Source organism: Oncorhynchus mykiss, chromosome 2, assembly GCF_057628025.1.
Source record: "Oncorhynchus mykiss isolate SJ-2025 chromosome 2, ASM5762802v1, whole genome shotgun sequence".
Taxonomy (NCBI): Eukaryota; Metazoa; Chordata; class Actinopteri; order Salmoniformes; family Salmonidae; genus Oncorhynchus; species Oncorhynchus mykiss.
Genome location: NC_143023.1, coordinates 73,040,022 through 73,055,818, shown reverse-complemented (window position 1 = coordinate 73,055,818; position 15,797 = coordinate 73,040,022). Strand labels below are relative to the sequence as shown.

General features: G+C 42.2%; 3 protein-coding genes across 6 annotated transcripts in view; 1 reads left to right on the top strand and 2 right to left on the bottom strand.

Moving 5' to 3' along the window:
* The window catches only part of tmem266 (transmembrane protein 266), a 61,140-nt gene extending 59,082 nt beyond the window's left edge, over positions 1-2,058 (bottom strand). Inside the window, exon 1 of the mRNA XM_021571117.3 lies at positions 1,414-2,058. The gene's annotated coding sequence lies outside the window, so the exon portion shown is untranslated. The remainder of the gene's footprint in view (positions 1-1,413) is intronic.
* Positions 2,059-8,048: 5,990 nt separating this feature from the next.
* Positions 8,049-10,196, top strand: nrg4 (neuregulin 4). 3 transcript variants are annotated; one of them, XM_021571097.3, is made up of 5 exons: positions 8,049-8,181; positions 8,449-8,521; positions 8,638-8,731; positions 8,953-9,105; positions 9,224-10,196. In XM_021571097.3, the coding sequence occupies exons 2-5, from the start codon at positions 8,512-8,514 to the stop codon at positions 9,297-9,299; spliced, it is 333 nt and encodes a 110-aa protein (XP_021426772.2). In that variant the 5' UTR covers positions 8,049-8,181; positions 8,449-8,511; the 3' UTR covers positions 9,300-10,196. The 3 variants fall into 3 exon arrangements, with proteins under 3 accessions (XP_021426772.2, XP_021426782.2, XP_021426785.2); XM_021571107.3 differs by having other exon boundaries at positions 8,111-8,210; XM_021571110.3 differs by having other exon boundaries at positions 8,114-8,178.
* A 745-nt stretch (positions 10,197-10,941) lies between these two features.
* On the bottom strand, positions 10,942-15,506 carry lactb (lactamase, beta). Of its 2 annotated transcripts, none has more exons than XM_021571084.3 (6): positions 13,053-15,506; positions 12,818-12,884; positions 12,492-12,682; positions 12,040-12,346; positions 11,776-11,941; positions 10,942-11,649 (listed from the first exon to the last, which is right to left on the bottom strand). In XM_021571084.3, the coding sequence occupies exons 1-6, from the start codon at positions 13,416-13,418 to the stop codon at positions 11,127-11,129; spliced, it is 1,620 nt and encodes a 539-aa protein (XP_021426759.3). In that variant the 5' UTR covers positions 13,419-15,506; the 3' UTR covers positions 10,942-11,126. The 2 variants fall into 2 exon arrangements, with proteins under 2 accessions (XP_021426759.3, XP_021426750.3); XM_021571075.3 differs by having other exon boundaries at positions 13,047-14,244.
* Positions 15,507-15,797: the final 291 nt, after the last annotated feature.

Genomic DNA, 15,797 nt, shown 5'->3' with positions numbered 1-15,797 from the left:
CACAAACACATGAGTCTTTGAAAAGGGGTATTACTTCACAGACAGCTACATTCCCCACATTGCAGGTATAAACTGAAGCTCAATTTGCTAGTGCCTCACTTTTGAAAAGTCTGATGAAGTTGTCAGCAGCAATATAAACACATATTAGTAAGCAGCATGGGCTGTAGAGGTCGTTTAACCTGAGCTTCAATCATTTAAATGCCGGGGCGAAGAGGAGAGATTCATATGTATAGCGTACTATGAAGTCAGTGTAGTGTCTGTCTTACAAACAAAGGCAAAGGGAAAACCTTCAGACACACGAGTTGGGGTGTGGAGTCAGTATTTGAAGCTATAGCAGAACAGAGTAATGTAGTGTAGCACAGCGGATTAGATGTCATTCAAGATAAATCAATTCAGGTCATTCAAGGACTAGACTGTAATATTGCATCACTGCAATGCCCAAGAAAAAAGACTGCACACAACTGGCACCTATAGAAAATCTGGCCACAGCACAGGCAATAGTGAAGGCTATGCAGTGGAATGGTTGTCCGACCTGTGCAGACAAGACTGAGTGAAATTAAAGTATTTGAGATACTGTATGCAGGATTTCGTATTTTTAAAGAAACCTGTCAATCACAGTTCCTAATGGATGGATGTGGCCATAAGTCAAGCGCTGGACTTGACAACCTATCAAACAAGTTAGGTCTTTGAAACAAGCTCTCTGGGACCAGGTAGAATATTGCATAAAATATCCATCAATTCCAAGACTTGAGTAAATACTTACACTGCTGTATACTCATCATCAAGATGAGAGATCCCTATAGCAGGCTGTAGATGAACTGTTGCCATATATCCATGTTGTCTCCAACATAGCTCTTGCATTCCTCCAGACAGACAATAATTACTTGATTTTCTTGGAAATTAAGACATGCAGTCATGCAACCATTTCATATTGTCCAAACCCATCACTTCCCAATAGTCTACTGTCTACATTTTAGTATCCACCTCCTCAGTCAGAACCCAACATGTATCCTACATTTGAAGTTCTCCCAACAAACACATGGTTTTACCTTAAAGACGTGTCAACACTGATCCCTGCTAAACTGATTAAGGCTACTATGTCTCAATTATTTTTCACAAGGCCCTGGACAGCTTTCTACAATGACTATTATTCTGGTTCAAAGCACGTGTAACAACAGATATATAGGTTGCTACTACACAGTATATACTAAACATAGTACATTATATGTTTTCCTGATAATTTAGCAAAGTCATCAATAGTGCAGCAACGACAAATTACGAATAAGACAATTATGGTGGTCATTAAGACGACAGTAAAAGAAAGGGGGGACGGAATGGATGAAAGAGCAGAAGTCACAGGCAGGAAGTATCAAAATTATTTATCAATATGCTATTCTGACAAAAACAACCTACCTTTTATGCTCTACATTGTTGAAAGTATGGTCGTGACTCATGCCCTCCTAATGATGATGGTAATGTCTCCCTTGCCGATGATCAGTGTGAGCGGGGCTCGGTTGCTGTGTGTAGGCTGCTGCTATCCTCTTCAGATTTGGATTGGCTAACGACCCGTGCTGCTGCTTAGAATACAGGGCACAACGAAAAAGCCCGATCCTTATTGTAAGCATCATCATTCACGGAGATGCTTTTAAATGTCCACCACTATCCACATATTCAGTTAAACGTCATATTTCGGAAGGATGGCATTTTAGTGCCCAAATCTCGCCTGCTCACAGGGTTTCCCTACAATCACGCTAGGGACTCCATGTGCCCAGTAATAGGTTAAGGACCAGGAGCTGTCCAGGTGCTGAATTGTGATCCCGCGGCATCCACAGAAGCGAGGCAACACACTATCTCTCACAATGAAATGTGAGATGAAAATCCGAAATAACTGACGTCTTTATGGCAGTCATAACGAGGTTTTTCAAGCCCCATCCCCCCCCCCCCCCCCCCCCCCCCCCAAGAAGCGTCGATGTAAAAACACTCTCGCTTCACTTCACCTCTTCAGAGCTTCATCTGTGTTCCTCGCGATAACATCGCAGTGATAGTAGGACAGCATCCAGTTCCATAACCTTGCTAAATATTAACTGGATGGTAAAAGGCATTCTCAAAGTTTTTCTGATAAAATATAAAACGGATTTTGTCTGAGACAATTGGCTAAATCATGGTGTAAAGAAACAATCAATCACATAACTTTCATAGATCTAGTTTGGGGGGCTATAGGTTTCTCCAATTATGATACGTGACTGACATTGAGGCAATCTTGTATTTAAAAAAAAGTAGTAGGCCTATTTAAAGCGGCATTCAGTAGTTGAAACAACAAATAAGTGTTCTTGTCACCCCTGTTTGGGTAAAAAAAAGATGATGGATGAAGCTGGAGAAATGTAACCCCTCTCAAATTCATAGACAGAACTATGGATGCAAGGACTGACCATCCATGATATCAACATTATAGTTTGAACCACTTTTACTTTGTTTACAAACATTGGAATTAAAAAACGCATATATGTTGGGTTCTGATGGGGTAAGACAGTTGAACAAAGCTCATGAGGCATTTCTAAGTTACAGTACATTCTTCAAGAATCAATGGGTATATATCATTAATTCAGAAGTCCAAAAATGGATGAAGCAACTGCAGATTTCCCTTTAAACATTAGTGAGTATGATTACAAGTGGTAGCACTTATCCCTGACTTTTATCTTTGACATAAGTGTATTTTAACATTGAATGTTTGTGATGTATAAACTGCACGGCAAGATGCAATAGATAGTATAAGATACAGCATATACATATGATATGAGTAATGTAAGATATGCAAACATTATTAAAGTGGCATTGTTTAAAGTGACTAGTGAGACTATATGTAGGCAGCAGCCTCTCTGAGTTAGTGAAGGCTGTTTAACAGTCTGATGGCCTTGAGATAGAAGCTGTCTTTCAGTCTCTTGGTCCCAGCTTTGATACACCTGTACTGACCTTGCCTTCTGGATGGTAGCAGGGTGAACAGGCAGTGGCTCGGGTGGTTGATGTCCTTGATTATCTTTTTGGCCTTCCTGTGACATCAGGTGCTGTAGGTGTCCTGGAGGCCAGGTAGTTTGCCCCTGGTGATGCGTTGTGCCCACCGCACCACCCTCTAGAGAGCCTTGTGTTTGAGGGCGGTGCAGTTGCCGTACCAGGCTCTCAATTGTGCATCTGTAAAAGTTTGTCAGGGTTTTAGGTGACAAGCCAAATTTCTTCAGCCTCCTGAGGTTGAAGAGGCGCTGTTACACCTTCTTCACCACACTGTCTGTGTGGGTGGACCATTTCAGTTTGTCTGTGATGTATACGCTGAGGAACTTAAAACTTTCTACCTTCTCCACTACTGTCCCTTCAATGTGGATAGGTGGTTGCTCCCTCTGCTGTTTCCTGAAGTCCACTATCATCTCCTTAGCTTTGTTGATGTTGAGTGAGAGGTTGATTCCCTGACACCACACTCGGAGTGCCCTCACCTCCTCCCTGTAGGCTGTCTCGTTGTTGTTGGTGATCAAGCCCACTACTGTTGTGTTGTCTGCAAACTTGATGATTGATTTGAAGTCGTGCATTGCCACGTAGTCAGGGGTGAACAGGGAGTACAGGAGTGGGCGGAGCACGCACCCTTGTGGGGTGCCAGTGTTGACGGTCAGCGAAGTGGAGATGTTGTTTCCTACCTTCACCTGGGGGCGAACCATCAAAAAGTCCAGGACCCAATTGCACAGGGCGGGGATGAGACACAGGGCCTCCAGCTTAATGATGAGTTTGGATGGTACTGTGGTGTTGAATGCTGAGCTGTAGTCAATGAACATCATTATTACACAGGTATTCCTCTTGTCCAGATGGGATAGAGCAGTTTGCAGTGAGATGGCGATTGCATCGTCTGTAGACCTGTTGGGGCGGTATGCAAACTGAAGTGGGTCTAGGGTGCCAAGTAAGGTGGAAGTGATATGATCCTTGACTAGTCTCTCAAAGCACTTCATGATGACAGAAGTGAGTGCTACGGAGCGATAGTAATTTAGTTCAGTTACCTTTGCCTTCTTGGGTACAGGAACAATGGTGGCCATCTTGAAGCATGTGGGGACAGCAAACTGGGATAGGGAGCAATTGAATATGTCCGTAAACACACCAGCCAGGTGGTCTGCGCATGCTCTCATGACACGGCTAGACATGCCGTCTGGGCCAGGAGCCTTGCTAGAGTTAACACGTTTAAATGTCAACGTCAACAATAAAGAGGTTTTGCGGGTACTATTTAATGAAGCTGCCAGCTGAGGACTTGTGAGGAGTCTGTTTCTCAAACTAGACACTCTACTGTACTTGTCCTCTTTCTCAGTTGTGCACCGGGGCTTCCCACTCCTCTTTCTATTCTGGTTTGCGCTGTTCTGTGAAGGGAGTAGTACACAGCATTGTACGAGATCTTCAGTTTATTGGCAATTTCTCGCATGGAATAGCCTTAATTTCTCAGAACAAGAATAGACTGACGAGTTTCAGAAGAAAGGTCTTTGTCTCTGGCCATTTTTAGCCTGTAATCAAACCCACAAATGCTGATGCTCCAGATACTCAACTAGTCTAAGAAGGCCCGTTTTATTGCTTCTTTAATCAGGACAACAGTTTTCAGCTGTGCTAACATAATTGCAAAAGGGTTATCAATTTTTTGTATTTTATTTAACTTTTATTTAACCAGGTAGGCCAGTTGAGAACAAGTTTTCATTTACAACTGCGACCTGACCAAGATAAAGCAAAGCAGTGTGACAAAAACAACAACACAGAGTTACACATAAACAAACGTACACTCAATAACACAAAATAAAATAAAAATAGAAAGGTACAGTGTGTGCAAATGTAGAAGAGTATGGAGATAGGCAATAAATAGGCCCTAGAGGCGAAAATAATTACAATTTAGCATTAATACTGGAGTGAGAGATGTGCAGATGATAATGTAGAGATACTGGGGTGCAAAAGTGCAAGAGGGTAAGTAATATTATGGGGATTAGGTATTCGGGTGTGCTATTTACAGATGGGCTGTACAGTGATCGGTAAACTGCTCTGACAGCTGATGCTTAAAGTTAGAGAGGGGGATATAAGACTCCAGCTTCAGAGATTTTTGCAATTTGTTCCAGTCATTGGCAGCAGAGAACTGGAAGGAAAGGCGGGCAAAGGAAGTGTTGGCTTTGGGGATGACCAGTGCAATATACAGTGCCTTGCGAAAGTATTCGGCCCCCTTGAACTTTGCGACCTTTTGCCACATTTCAGGCTTCAAACATAAAGATATAAAACTGTATTTTTTTGTGAAGAATCAACAACAAGTGGGACACAATCATGAAGTGGAACGACATTTATTGGATATTTCAAACTTTTTTAACAAATCAAAAACTGAAAAATTGGGCGTGCAAAATTATTCAGCCCCTTTACTTTCAGTGCAGCAAACTCTCTCCAGAAGTTCAGTGAGGATCTCTGAATGATCCAATGTTGACCTAAATGACTAATGATGATAAATACAATCCACCTGTGTGTAATCAAGTCTCCGTATAAATGCATCTGCACTGTGATAGTCTCAGAGGTCCGTTAAAAGCGCAGAGAGCATCATGAAGAACAAGCAACACACCAGGCAGGTCCGAGATACTGTTGTGAAGAAGTTTAAAGCCGGATTTGGATACAAAAAGATTTCCCAAGCTTTAAACATCCCAAGGAGCACTGTGCAAGCGATAATATTGAAATGGAAGGAGTATCAGACCACTGCAAATCTACCAAGACCTGGCCGTCCCTCTAAACTTTCAGCTCATACAAGGAGAAGACTGATCAGAGATGCAGCCAAGAGGCCCATGATCACTCTGGATGAACTGCAGAGATCTACAGCTGAGGTGGGAGACTCTGTCCATAGGACAACAATCAGTCGTATATTGCACAAATCTGGCCTTTATGGAAGAGTGGCAAGAAGAAAGCAATTTCTTAAAGAAATCCATAAAAAGTGTTGTTTAAAGTTTGCCACAAGCCACCTGGGAGACACACCAAACATGTGGAAGAAGGTGCTCTGGTCAGATGAAACCAAAATTGAACTTTTTGGCAACAATGCAAAAAGTTATGTTTGGCGTAAAAGCAAAACAGTTCAACACCCTGAACACACCATCCCCACTGTCAAACATGGTGGTGGCAGCATCATGGTTTGAGCCTGCTTTTCTTCAGCAGGGACAGGGAAGATGGTTAAAATTGATGGGAAGATGGATGGAGCCAAATACAGGACCATTCTGGAAGAAAACCTGATGGAGTCTGCAAAAGACCTGAGACTGGGACGGAGATTTGTCTTCCAACAAGACAATGATCCAAAACATAAAGCAAAATCTACAATGGAATGGTTCAAAAATAAACATATCCAGGTGTTAGAATGGCCAAGTCAAAGTCCAGACCTGAATCCAATCGAGAATCTGTGGAAAGAACTGAAAACTGCTGTTCACAAATGCTCTCCATCCAACCTCACTGAGCTCAAGCTGTTTTGCAAGGAGGAATGGGAAAAAATTTCAGTCTCTCGATGTGCAAAACTGATAGAGACATACCCCAAGCGACTTACAGCTGTAATCGCAGCAAAAGGTGGCGCTACAAAGTATTAACTTAAGGGGGCTGAATCATTTTGCACGCCCAATTTTTCAGTTTTTGATTTGTTAAAAAAGTTTGAAATATCCAATAAATGTCGTTCCACTTCATGATTGTGTCCCACTTGTTGTTGATTCTTCACAAAAAAATACAGTTTTATATCTTTATGTTTGAAGCCTGAAATGTGGCAAAAGGTCGCAAAGTTCAAGGGGGCCGAATACTTTCGCAAGGCACTGTACCTGCTGGAGCACGTGCTACGGGTGGGTGTTGCTATGGTGACCAGTTAACTGAGATAAGGCGGGGCTTTACCTAGCAAAGACTTATAGATAACCTGGAGCCAGTGGGTTTGGCGACAGATATGTAGTGAGGGCTAGCCAATGAGAGCATACATAATGATCAATTAGCTTTTTAAAATGATAAACTTGGATTTGCTAACACAACGTGCCATTGGAACACAGGAGTAATGGTTGCTGATAATGGGCCCTGTACGCCTATGTAGATATTACATTAAAAATCAGATGTTTCCAGCTACAACTGTCATTTACAACATTAACAATGTATTTCTGATCAAGTTGATGTTATTTTAATAGACAAATTTGCTTTTCTTTCAAAAACAAGGACATTTCTAATTGACCCCAAAATTTTGAACGGTAGTCCATATGTATATATATTCTTAATCCATTACTTACTTAGACGTCGTGTATTTTGGGGAAATCTTGTGAAATTGTTAGATATTACTTGTTAGAAATTACTGCACTGTTGGAGCTAGAAGCACAAGCATTTCGCTACACCCGCAATAACATCTGCTAAACACGTGTATGTGTCCGATACATTTGATTTGAACTGCTAACGGTTTTGAAGAAGTCCACAGAACAATGATTACAAGAATGCTGGAAGTGTTGAGGCAGGAGACATGTAATTAAGATGGCCAGAGCAAAGCAAAGTTCCCACGATTCTAGCTATGCCTGTGCTGTTTGTTCCAATTCCCTCTCACCATACCAGTCATTCCATTGCCTCTCACCAAACCCACAGATTGTCTATTTAAAGCCAAGTTGAAGTCACACAGAAAACAAGTGATCCACCAGGTGATCCACGCCCAACCTGGATAGATTGTGTGATGCAATGATAATTACTTGGCTTTAACAAACTAATCCATTAATGCATCATTACAGTGAATGCAGACACCTATTGTCTGTTTGAAAGTAAACCACTACTGCACATTTTATTAGTGAAATGTCAAAATTGTAAAATGATCGTAATTTCCAGTGAGGAAGGCTTTGTTTACTTACTCTGTAGTGGGGATATTGTATTCTGAGGCAGTCATTGAAAACGACCCCATTTTACTATATCAGGCATCCTACCAAAATTAATCAGAATCAATAGAGAGAAGAATCCTGACATTTAGCATGCCATTTACAATGTGGACAAACAGCTATCACAACATTTCTGGGCTCAATGGAACACGCCCACATTTGTGCTTTTGAAGGCCCAACAAAAAGCAGTTGGCAGAGTTATTTTCAACAGTCTGTCTCTGTGATTCACCTAAGAAACCTGCACTAACCTTACCACAAACTGGGATTTCCTGAGGTGGTAAGGACAGATTCATAACAATACTATTTGTAAGAGAATAACAAACCTCTTTATTATTTTCATACAATGGCGATAAGTCAGTGATACGGTGATATGATTAAGGACGCATAACCAGTTTACTTCTGTTATACCTTGTTTTAGTGCAGAAAGAAAGTACCAAACATGAAGCCTTTTCTCTGATTATCTTGTTGTCTATGTAAATTCATAATTTTGTCTATGTAGATTAGTAACGAGCTTTTACTTTTGTACATTGCACATGATTCTTAGGTGGGGATCTTAGAGAACCCTGTCACATTCTTCAGGATAGAAACAAGGAAAATAAACATTCAAATGATGGCAGGTAAGAGTTTGGCGAAATATTTTGATCAGGAATGCTATTGAGAATTTCCATATTATGTAACTGTATTTGTTTTATGTGTCTGTTAACCTGAAATGTTTCTATTCTCTCTTTTGTAGACCATGGTGACCCATGCAACGAGTTAGAGGTTTCGTACTGCATGAATGGAGGAAAATGCTTTAAAATTTCATTTATGGATACGCTTACTTGTCTGTAAGTTACTCTCTCATCACTATTCTCTAATGTCTCTAACAGTTTGTCAGCCATGAGCAGGTGTACAGTGTTGCTTGGCAATGGGCTAAGGAAGTTCTGGGAACTTCTGCATGGTTTTAGCCTTTGTTTTACTTCAGCTCAGACCAGGCAGACCTACCCTGGCTCTTGGTTCTCAACTGGTGACAGCTTTCTTGAGAATAATGCAGTTCCTTCTCCCTCAGCTGCAGTGAGAACTACAAAGGCAGTCGTTGTGAGCAGTACCAGCTGTTCACCACTGCACATGATGCAGGGGAGACAGGACTGGTTGCTGCTGTGGTCATCATTGTCCTTTTTATTCTAGTCGTGTTGGTAGTAGTAATCTACTACACCTGCAAGTAAGTAACACATTCATTTAGCTTGATTCATGAATCGATAAGTATGCAGGAATAGTGTTGTCAGGTCTGATAGTTTCTTCTACGTCTGTGTCATTCCTTGTATTTGTTTTATTGTTAGGCTATGGAAGGACAAACCAAATAACCAGCAGAAAAGCAGTGAACAACAGTATTGGAGAGTAGAGCCCAGAGTATGAGGCCTGTTGTATATTGTTTTGGGGACATCGGATTGGATAACAAAATGTTTCATGGACGTTGGTACGATATGGTGTGGGTCTGGATGCTGCTGGAGATGTGGCTATGAAGGACCAGGAGGACAGAGGAGACTTATACCCACAAACATTCTGCAGCAAGCGTCAAACGTCAAGCTGCAGCCAGTTTGAGTGGCCATCAGAAGCTGAAGCTACTGTAGACACAAAGACAGTCAGCCACAACACTTTTTCTCCATACTGTGTGACTGGGTGTAGGACTGACTACAACCTATTACAATGGCTGCCTTTAGGCAGCCCAATTCTAATCGTTTTTCACTAACTGGTCTTTTGACCAATAAGAGATCTGAAAAAGATCTGTGAAAAAATCTCATTGTGATTGGACAAAAGACCAACTAGTGGAAAAAAAAATCAGAATTTGGTTGCATGTGTAAACGCAGCCAATGTGTTTCATTCCAATGTCTATTTTCCACTGACACACAATACATGCTTTTGAAGCTGGTGGATGGAATGGCATGGAGTGAAACCTGATGCCTTCACTCAAAGGAATACTATGACTGTAAAATGTTTGCTTAGTCTATGCTTTGATTGACAGAAGTCAGTGAGTGTGTCGAAGTTCAATTGTGAATGTGCACTTTCTCTAAGCCTGTGATACCATAGATTAGAGTATATTGGGGCAATACGTTGAATACTTCATGTAGAATTCACATGCTTTTCCCAATGTATCAATAATGCATCTATTTGTTCAACTTTCATACAAGTCAAACATGAAGTGAGCATTAGTTACAGTAAGCATCTTTCTTGTATTATTGAATGTTCATGTGTAATATCACAAATCACAATAATAAATCGTACATTTCTTGTGATTGCGTATGAAGAAACAAGGTGTTGTCTTCAGTAATCAATGTCAATCAAGACTATTGAAGTGATGTAATTGACCTATAAGTAAAGATGATAGTTCCTGCTATCAATGCAATCGTTTACATTGGGGTGTTGGCATTCATAAGAGGTTCAATGGGTCTGGACCACAGAGAATTCAGACTTAGATAGTGAGTGGTATATTGTAATCTCCATAGACATTCCCAGTTCCATTTCAGATGTACATTTGAGAGCCAACCAACAGATGGTGCCGAGTCCCTCATCTTTAAATGAACTACCAGAAGTCATGTCATCTATTCATGGCCAATTAAGACCAAATCAATTCACCACTCTGCCCCTGAGGTGTTTCAAATGGGATGGATAGTAACGAGGCAAACCAGGGTTGGGGTGAATTTCATTTCGAATCAAGAGAGGACCCCAAACATTTGAACAGACAGTACACTTAAGACCTAATGCAAACTGCTGACTATGTGGGTAGTTTCAGGTCTCTCAATACCATCATGCTCTTCCCCCGCAGTATGATCTACAATTGGTTTGCTGAAGTAGATTCACCATTGAGGTACTTATCAGTTTTGAACAGTGTGATTTCAGAAGTCACTGGTTCCTATTTATAGCAAAGCAGTACACTGCTGCCACCTAGTGGTGAGATTAGAAGGCCCAGTTCAGCAAAGGTGAGAATGGTTGTCACTTATCTGCATCAAGATTAACAACACTACCAAACTAATGACTTAATATTCAATGCACACCCATGTCAAACATTGTCTTTTATTACTCAACAAAATGGGCTGAAATGTATAAAAGCAGTATCAAATTCAAATATACAAAAGAGTGCTGCTGATAAATCATTCATCCACTGCCATTAGTAAAGATATTGTAGTGCCTTGACACTTTGCGGTAGTTTTATCCTTCTATATTTGTAAAGAATATAAACTCTTATTAGCCTCTAGCTTTGTCAAACTCGTGGGCGATTTTCAGTGCTGTGCTGTTGAGTCCCACAGACTGCATGTTAGTGATGATGGTCACCACTATTCCCTGAGGTAGGGCTGTAGTCTGTCCTTCGGGATGCTGGACTGTCTTACTGGGCAAAACCAGCAGGACACTGCTGGCCCCCACGGCGCCCCCTGTGTGAGAGACATAATGCCTGCGCCTCCTGCACTGGCCATACTTCTGCTCCTTCTCCACCACCAGCCAGCCCTGTGCATACAGCCCATCCTTATCCCAGGAGGTCTCTGTCTTGTCCACAGGGGCCCACAGAGCCTGGGCTGTCTCTGGTTTGAGGAAGCCAGGCAGGAGGTCTGTGCAGTCCTTCAGGTTGGCCACTTGGTAGCTGAAGAGCAGAGCATTCCCAAACAGGAGCAGGTCTCCCACAGTGGAGAGAAAGCCACCTCCTGCCCATTTATAGGAGTTATCCACGTAAGGGCAGTTTACTATGCGTCCTTTCTTATTGAAATGATAAAACCTGCAACAAAAAAAATACAGTTTGTTTGAAAAAAATAAAAATAACCAGAACATAATAACAAAGCTGATCTTAGACCAATTGACCACTGATATGCAGTGAAGCAAAAGGAGATTGGTCATTCATTACCTTGAGCGGTTATAGATAATGGGGTCATTCTCATCTGGCACAGTGTTGAGCATGCCCAGTTCCCTGAACATCTTCATCATGTGATCCAGGAAGTGCTGGCCAGCAGCTCTCTCCACCACGGCACTGAGGAGGGTGAAGGCGTGGGTTGAGTACAGGAAGGTGGTGCCTGCAGATGACAAAACACTAGTTTACTTTCACGTAAATTAATTTGAATACACATAGGACTCATTTGATTGACAGCGATAACTCTTCCATAGCTCCTACCAGGTTTGAAAACGAGAGTGTCGTCTTTGAACAGGTCCAAGGCATGAATGACACTTTCAAAGCGGTCTTTCAGGTAGTACTCTTCTTGCTCAAACTCTTTTTTCTTCTGAGCCGGTTTGTTTTCCTTGCTCTTGGTGCTGCTGTCCTCGGTCTTGGGTTTGTTTTCAGACAAGCTCTTTTCCTCTTTACCAGGCAGTTTTAAAGGTCGTTTGGCCTTCTCCCTGTCCTCCCTCACTTTCTTGGCATCCTTCTCGTAGTGCCGTATGCCACTCAGATGAGAGAGAATCAACCGTGGAGTTATTATCACCTACATGTCAAAGAGAAAAAACATCCTCAAGAACCACACAAAAACAAATATTTGGAAAAATGTAGGGGAAAATAGTGCTTGAGGTGAGAGGATCATGCTCGTTTGGAATGTATCTTTATTCCAACTTCTCAGAAACTCAACTTACTTCTTCTCCCTCAAACTGTTTTTGGGGGAACTCAGGGACGTATTTCTGGACAGGGGCATCGAGGTCAAGCTTCCCCTCCTCCCACAGGCGGGCTGCTGCTGCTGTAGTTAGGGGTTTACTGATGCTGGCGATCCTCAGCACTGTCTTTGGTCCACAGGGCACACGGTTCTCTAAGTCAGCATAGCCAAGTCCTGCAACATGGACATCAGTTAGTTAGGGACCTGTTTGACACAGCAGCATTATGCATTGCAATAATTTGTGAACATATGAGGAGTAAGTGTATTGTGTCTACTACAGTGAACCTAAAGGTACTGCATGACACCAACCTTCGCACCAGACTTGAGAGCCATCCACAGACACACCGACCACCAGCCCTGGAGCCCCAACCTCATCCTGTCACACCAAGCAAAAAAGGGGCGATGGACAGAGATATAGACAGAAAATGTATGAACATGTTCTGAAACGAGGTTGAACTGCATGCGTCAACTGAATGTCATGTTATTAAACATTTAATTTCAGGAGAAAAACATTCTGAATGCAAAAAACGTCAAATACCTGTACCTTTATCCGCTGAACAAGGTCTCTGCTAACTTGAATGGCAGCACCATATCTTCCAGTATGTTGGAAGTCCTCTTCACATGAGAGCTCAGCTATGTCAGTGTGATATTTCAATCCCAAAGCTAAAACAATGCCCGCACCTATTCCCCCAATCCAAAACTTTGACCTTGAGTAAAACCGAGAAGTTAGGCGTGAAGGTCCGAAACATTTTCTCTGCTGCTGTTGTAACACGACAAAGGTCTGTTGTTTTGACAGCTGGGGGCACCGAATTGGAGTCAACAAAGAGGAATAACAACGCGCGGTCACTGCAGGAAAATCTTTACACTTGACACAAAAACGCTTGAATGGCGAGTAAAATAACCGCGACATATTTACTTTTCTGTAGCCTATCGACCGACTGACGTTTGTTTTACTGTAGAAAATCGCTACAATCGAATCGAGTTTGAAACATTTCCTGAGTCCCCTGCTTGCGTCAGACAAAATCAATCAATCCCCGATCCAGACAGTACTAGCCAAATGACGAATTGGGAGCTCAGATCAATTTCAAACGCTTATTTTTCTTATTCGATGAGGTTTAACGGCGTTTGGCATCCACTAGATGTTGCATTACCGCTACTATACTGTAGTACAACCCCCTTGAACTTTGCTTAAAACATTATTAACCTTTATTTAACTAGGCAAGTCAGTTAAGATCAAATTCTTATTAACATTGACGGCCTACCGGGGAACAGTGGGTTAACTGCCTTGTTCAGGGGCAGGACGACATTATTTGATCTTGTCAGCTCGAGGATTCAAGCCAGCAACCTTTCGGTTACTGGCTCAACGCTCTAACCACTAGACTACCTACCACCACAAATGTAAAACAAAATAAAAGACCCTTCCACTACACCCACAAACACAAATGCAAATATCAATTAAATAAAAACACCACCCTACCCCACTATTTAAATCTATTTAGTCCTACCTCATGTCAACAACTTGAAAGGATGGGACACCACCACTTAACACACCCTGTAACTCTTCTGATGTCAAGTCTCGCACACCCAAATACCTCTGCAGCTGCCACCACATCCTCAATTTTCTGAGACTTAACGTTCCATCCCTGCAGTACAGTTCATAACCATTGCTATGAATGCTAAAATACAATCTTACTGAAACATATATATCACTTGTTGGCCGATCCCTCTGTACTGGTACAGATCTACTGCACACCACTCCTCTCAGGAACCCTCCCTCTTGACCCATCTTCCTCTACTTTCTTCACTGCCTCAGCATATGACTTCTGCACTACTCTAACCATGGAAACCTCAACCTGCCTCTCTCACACAGGATATTTCTGATCCCCAGCCCCATGGGCACCCCTACAATTAACATATACCACTACTTTTCCCAATGCTAAACATTCCTTTGTCTCATGCCCTTCTGCACACCTTGGACCCTCCCTCCTACACACTGCTGCCACATGCCCACAAGCTTGACACTTGTAACAACGTAATGTATTTAGCACAAAAGCTTGTACAGGACAACTTATATATACCAACATAACTTTGTCGGGAAAAGACATCAAAACTCAAAAGAACAGACAATGACTTCTGTTTCACCACGCATGCCACCCTGTTTGCGTTGTACCAAACGACGAGCATCACAAACACTGGGAAACTTCCCCTTCAGTTGATCAACTTTTACATTTAATGCTACCCCAGTAATCACTCCTTTCAATTGCCCCCTTTTCTTGGGAGCAAAACAATTCACATTTCTTGCCCCCCCATTCGTATAAAGTGGAGCGCCTTCTCCCTCTGACCAGCAGAAACAAACAATTATAACAAGACCACTTCTGTTTACCCTCACCGATTCCACAGCAACAAACTCTGTATTCACCCACCATGAAACCACAAATGGATCCACCAAAAGGCAAGGGTCCACTTTTTCCCAAAACTTCACTCCTACTGTCACGGACTCATCTTTATCCTGACCCTCCGTGCAAGCCTCGGGCTCCGAGAACATCACCACACCTACCACCTCCGATACTTCGACCTCATTCGCTTCCATTTATCCTCCTGTCTTCAGCTCACTCTGCTTATACTTTCTACCATTCTTCTTTAACAAACCATTTCCATTTCCCCCGCAATTTTAACCGACTCGAGCTCCCCCTCTTCCTCTCTCTCAAACCTCATCTGCCTCTTCTTTTCCCTCCACATTCCAAGTATACTCATTATGACAATACTGGACTTCTCCTGACATACATCTTGTTCTTGCCTTCTCAAGGGACGCCATTTAACCGGCTGTCACAATCTCAGTACAATCAGCACGAACACCTCAGGATGTAGCGCTCAACAGCGCATCCCACTTATAAAGCAGCTGCTCGTCTTGATGTTCCTCTTCATCGAAAGCTACCGCAACGCTAGTTGGAAGTGCGCTCTTCCAACTACCATCCACCATCCCTACCCGACTGCCTCCAGTTCCTGAGTGGAAAAAAAACCAGTCTCCCCTATTTCAAATGCAACAAATGCACTTCATATATTGCCAATTTGACCACATTTGTTTTATAGAATGAAATATTTCAGTTGTATCAAATTCATACATTATATTTTTCTATTCAATCAAAATGTTTCTCTTAGAGGCAATTACTTGGGTACTAAATCTGCAGCAACAATATGACAGCATACCACAACCAAACCGCAATGACACACCACACACAGCCATTGACATCATCTCAATACAATACAGGCATAACTAGCAGTAAGGTCT

Coding starts and splice junctions, on each gene's coding strand:
- lactb (XM_021571075.3), bottom strand. CDS start 13,418: ATGTCGCGGTTATTTTACTCGCCATTCAAGCGTTTTTGTGTCAAGTGT. Junction 11,942..12,039: donor CACTCTCGTTTTCAAACCTG/GTAGGAGCTATG, acceptor TGTCATCTGCAG/GCACCACCTTCCTGTACTCA. Junction 11,650..11,775: donor ATTATCTATAACCGCTCAAG/GTAATGAATGAC, acceptor TTTTTGTTGCAG/GTTTTATCATTTCAATAAGA.
- nrg4 (XM_021571097.3), top strand. Junction 8,732..8,952: donor ATGGATACGCTTACTTGTCT/GTAAGTTACTCT, acceptor CTTCTCCCTCAG/CTGCAGTGAGAACTACAAAG. Junction 9,106..9,223: donor GTAATCTACTACACCTGCAA/GTAAGTAACACA, acceptor TTTTATTGTTAG/GCTATGGAAGGACAAACCAA.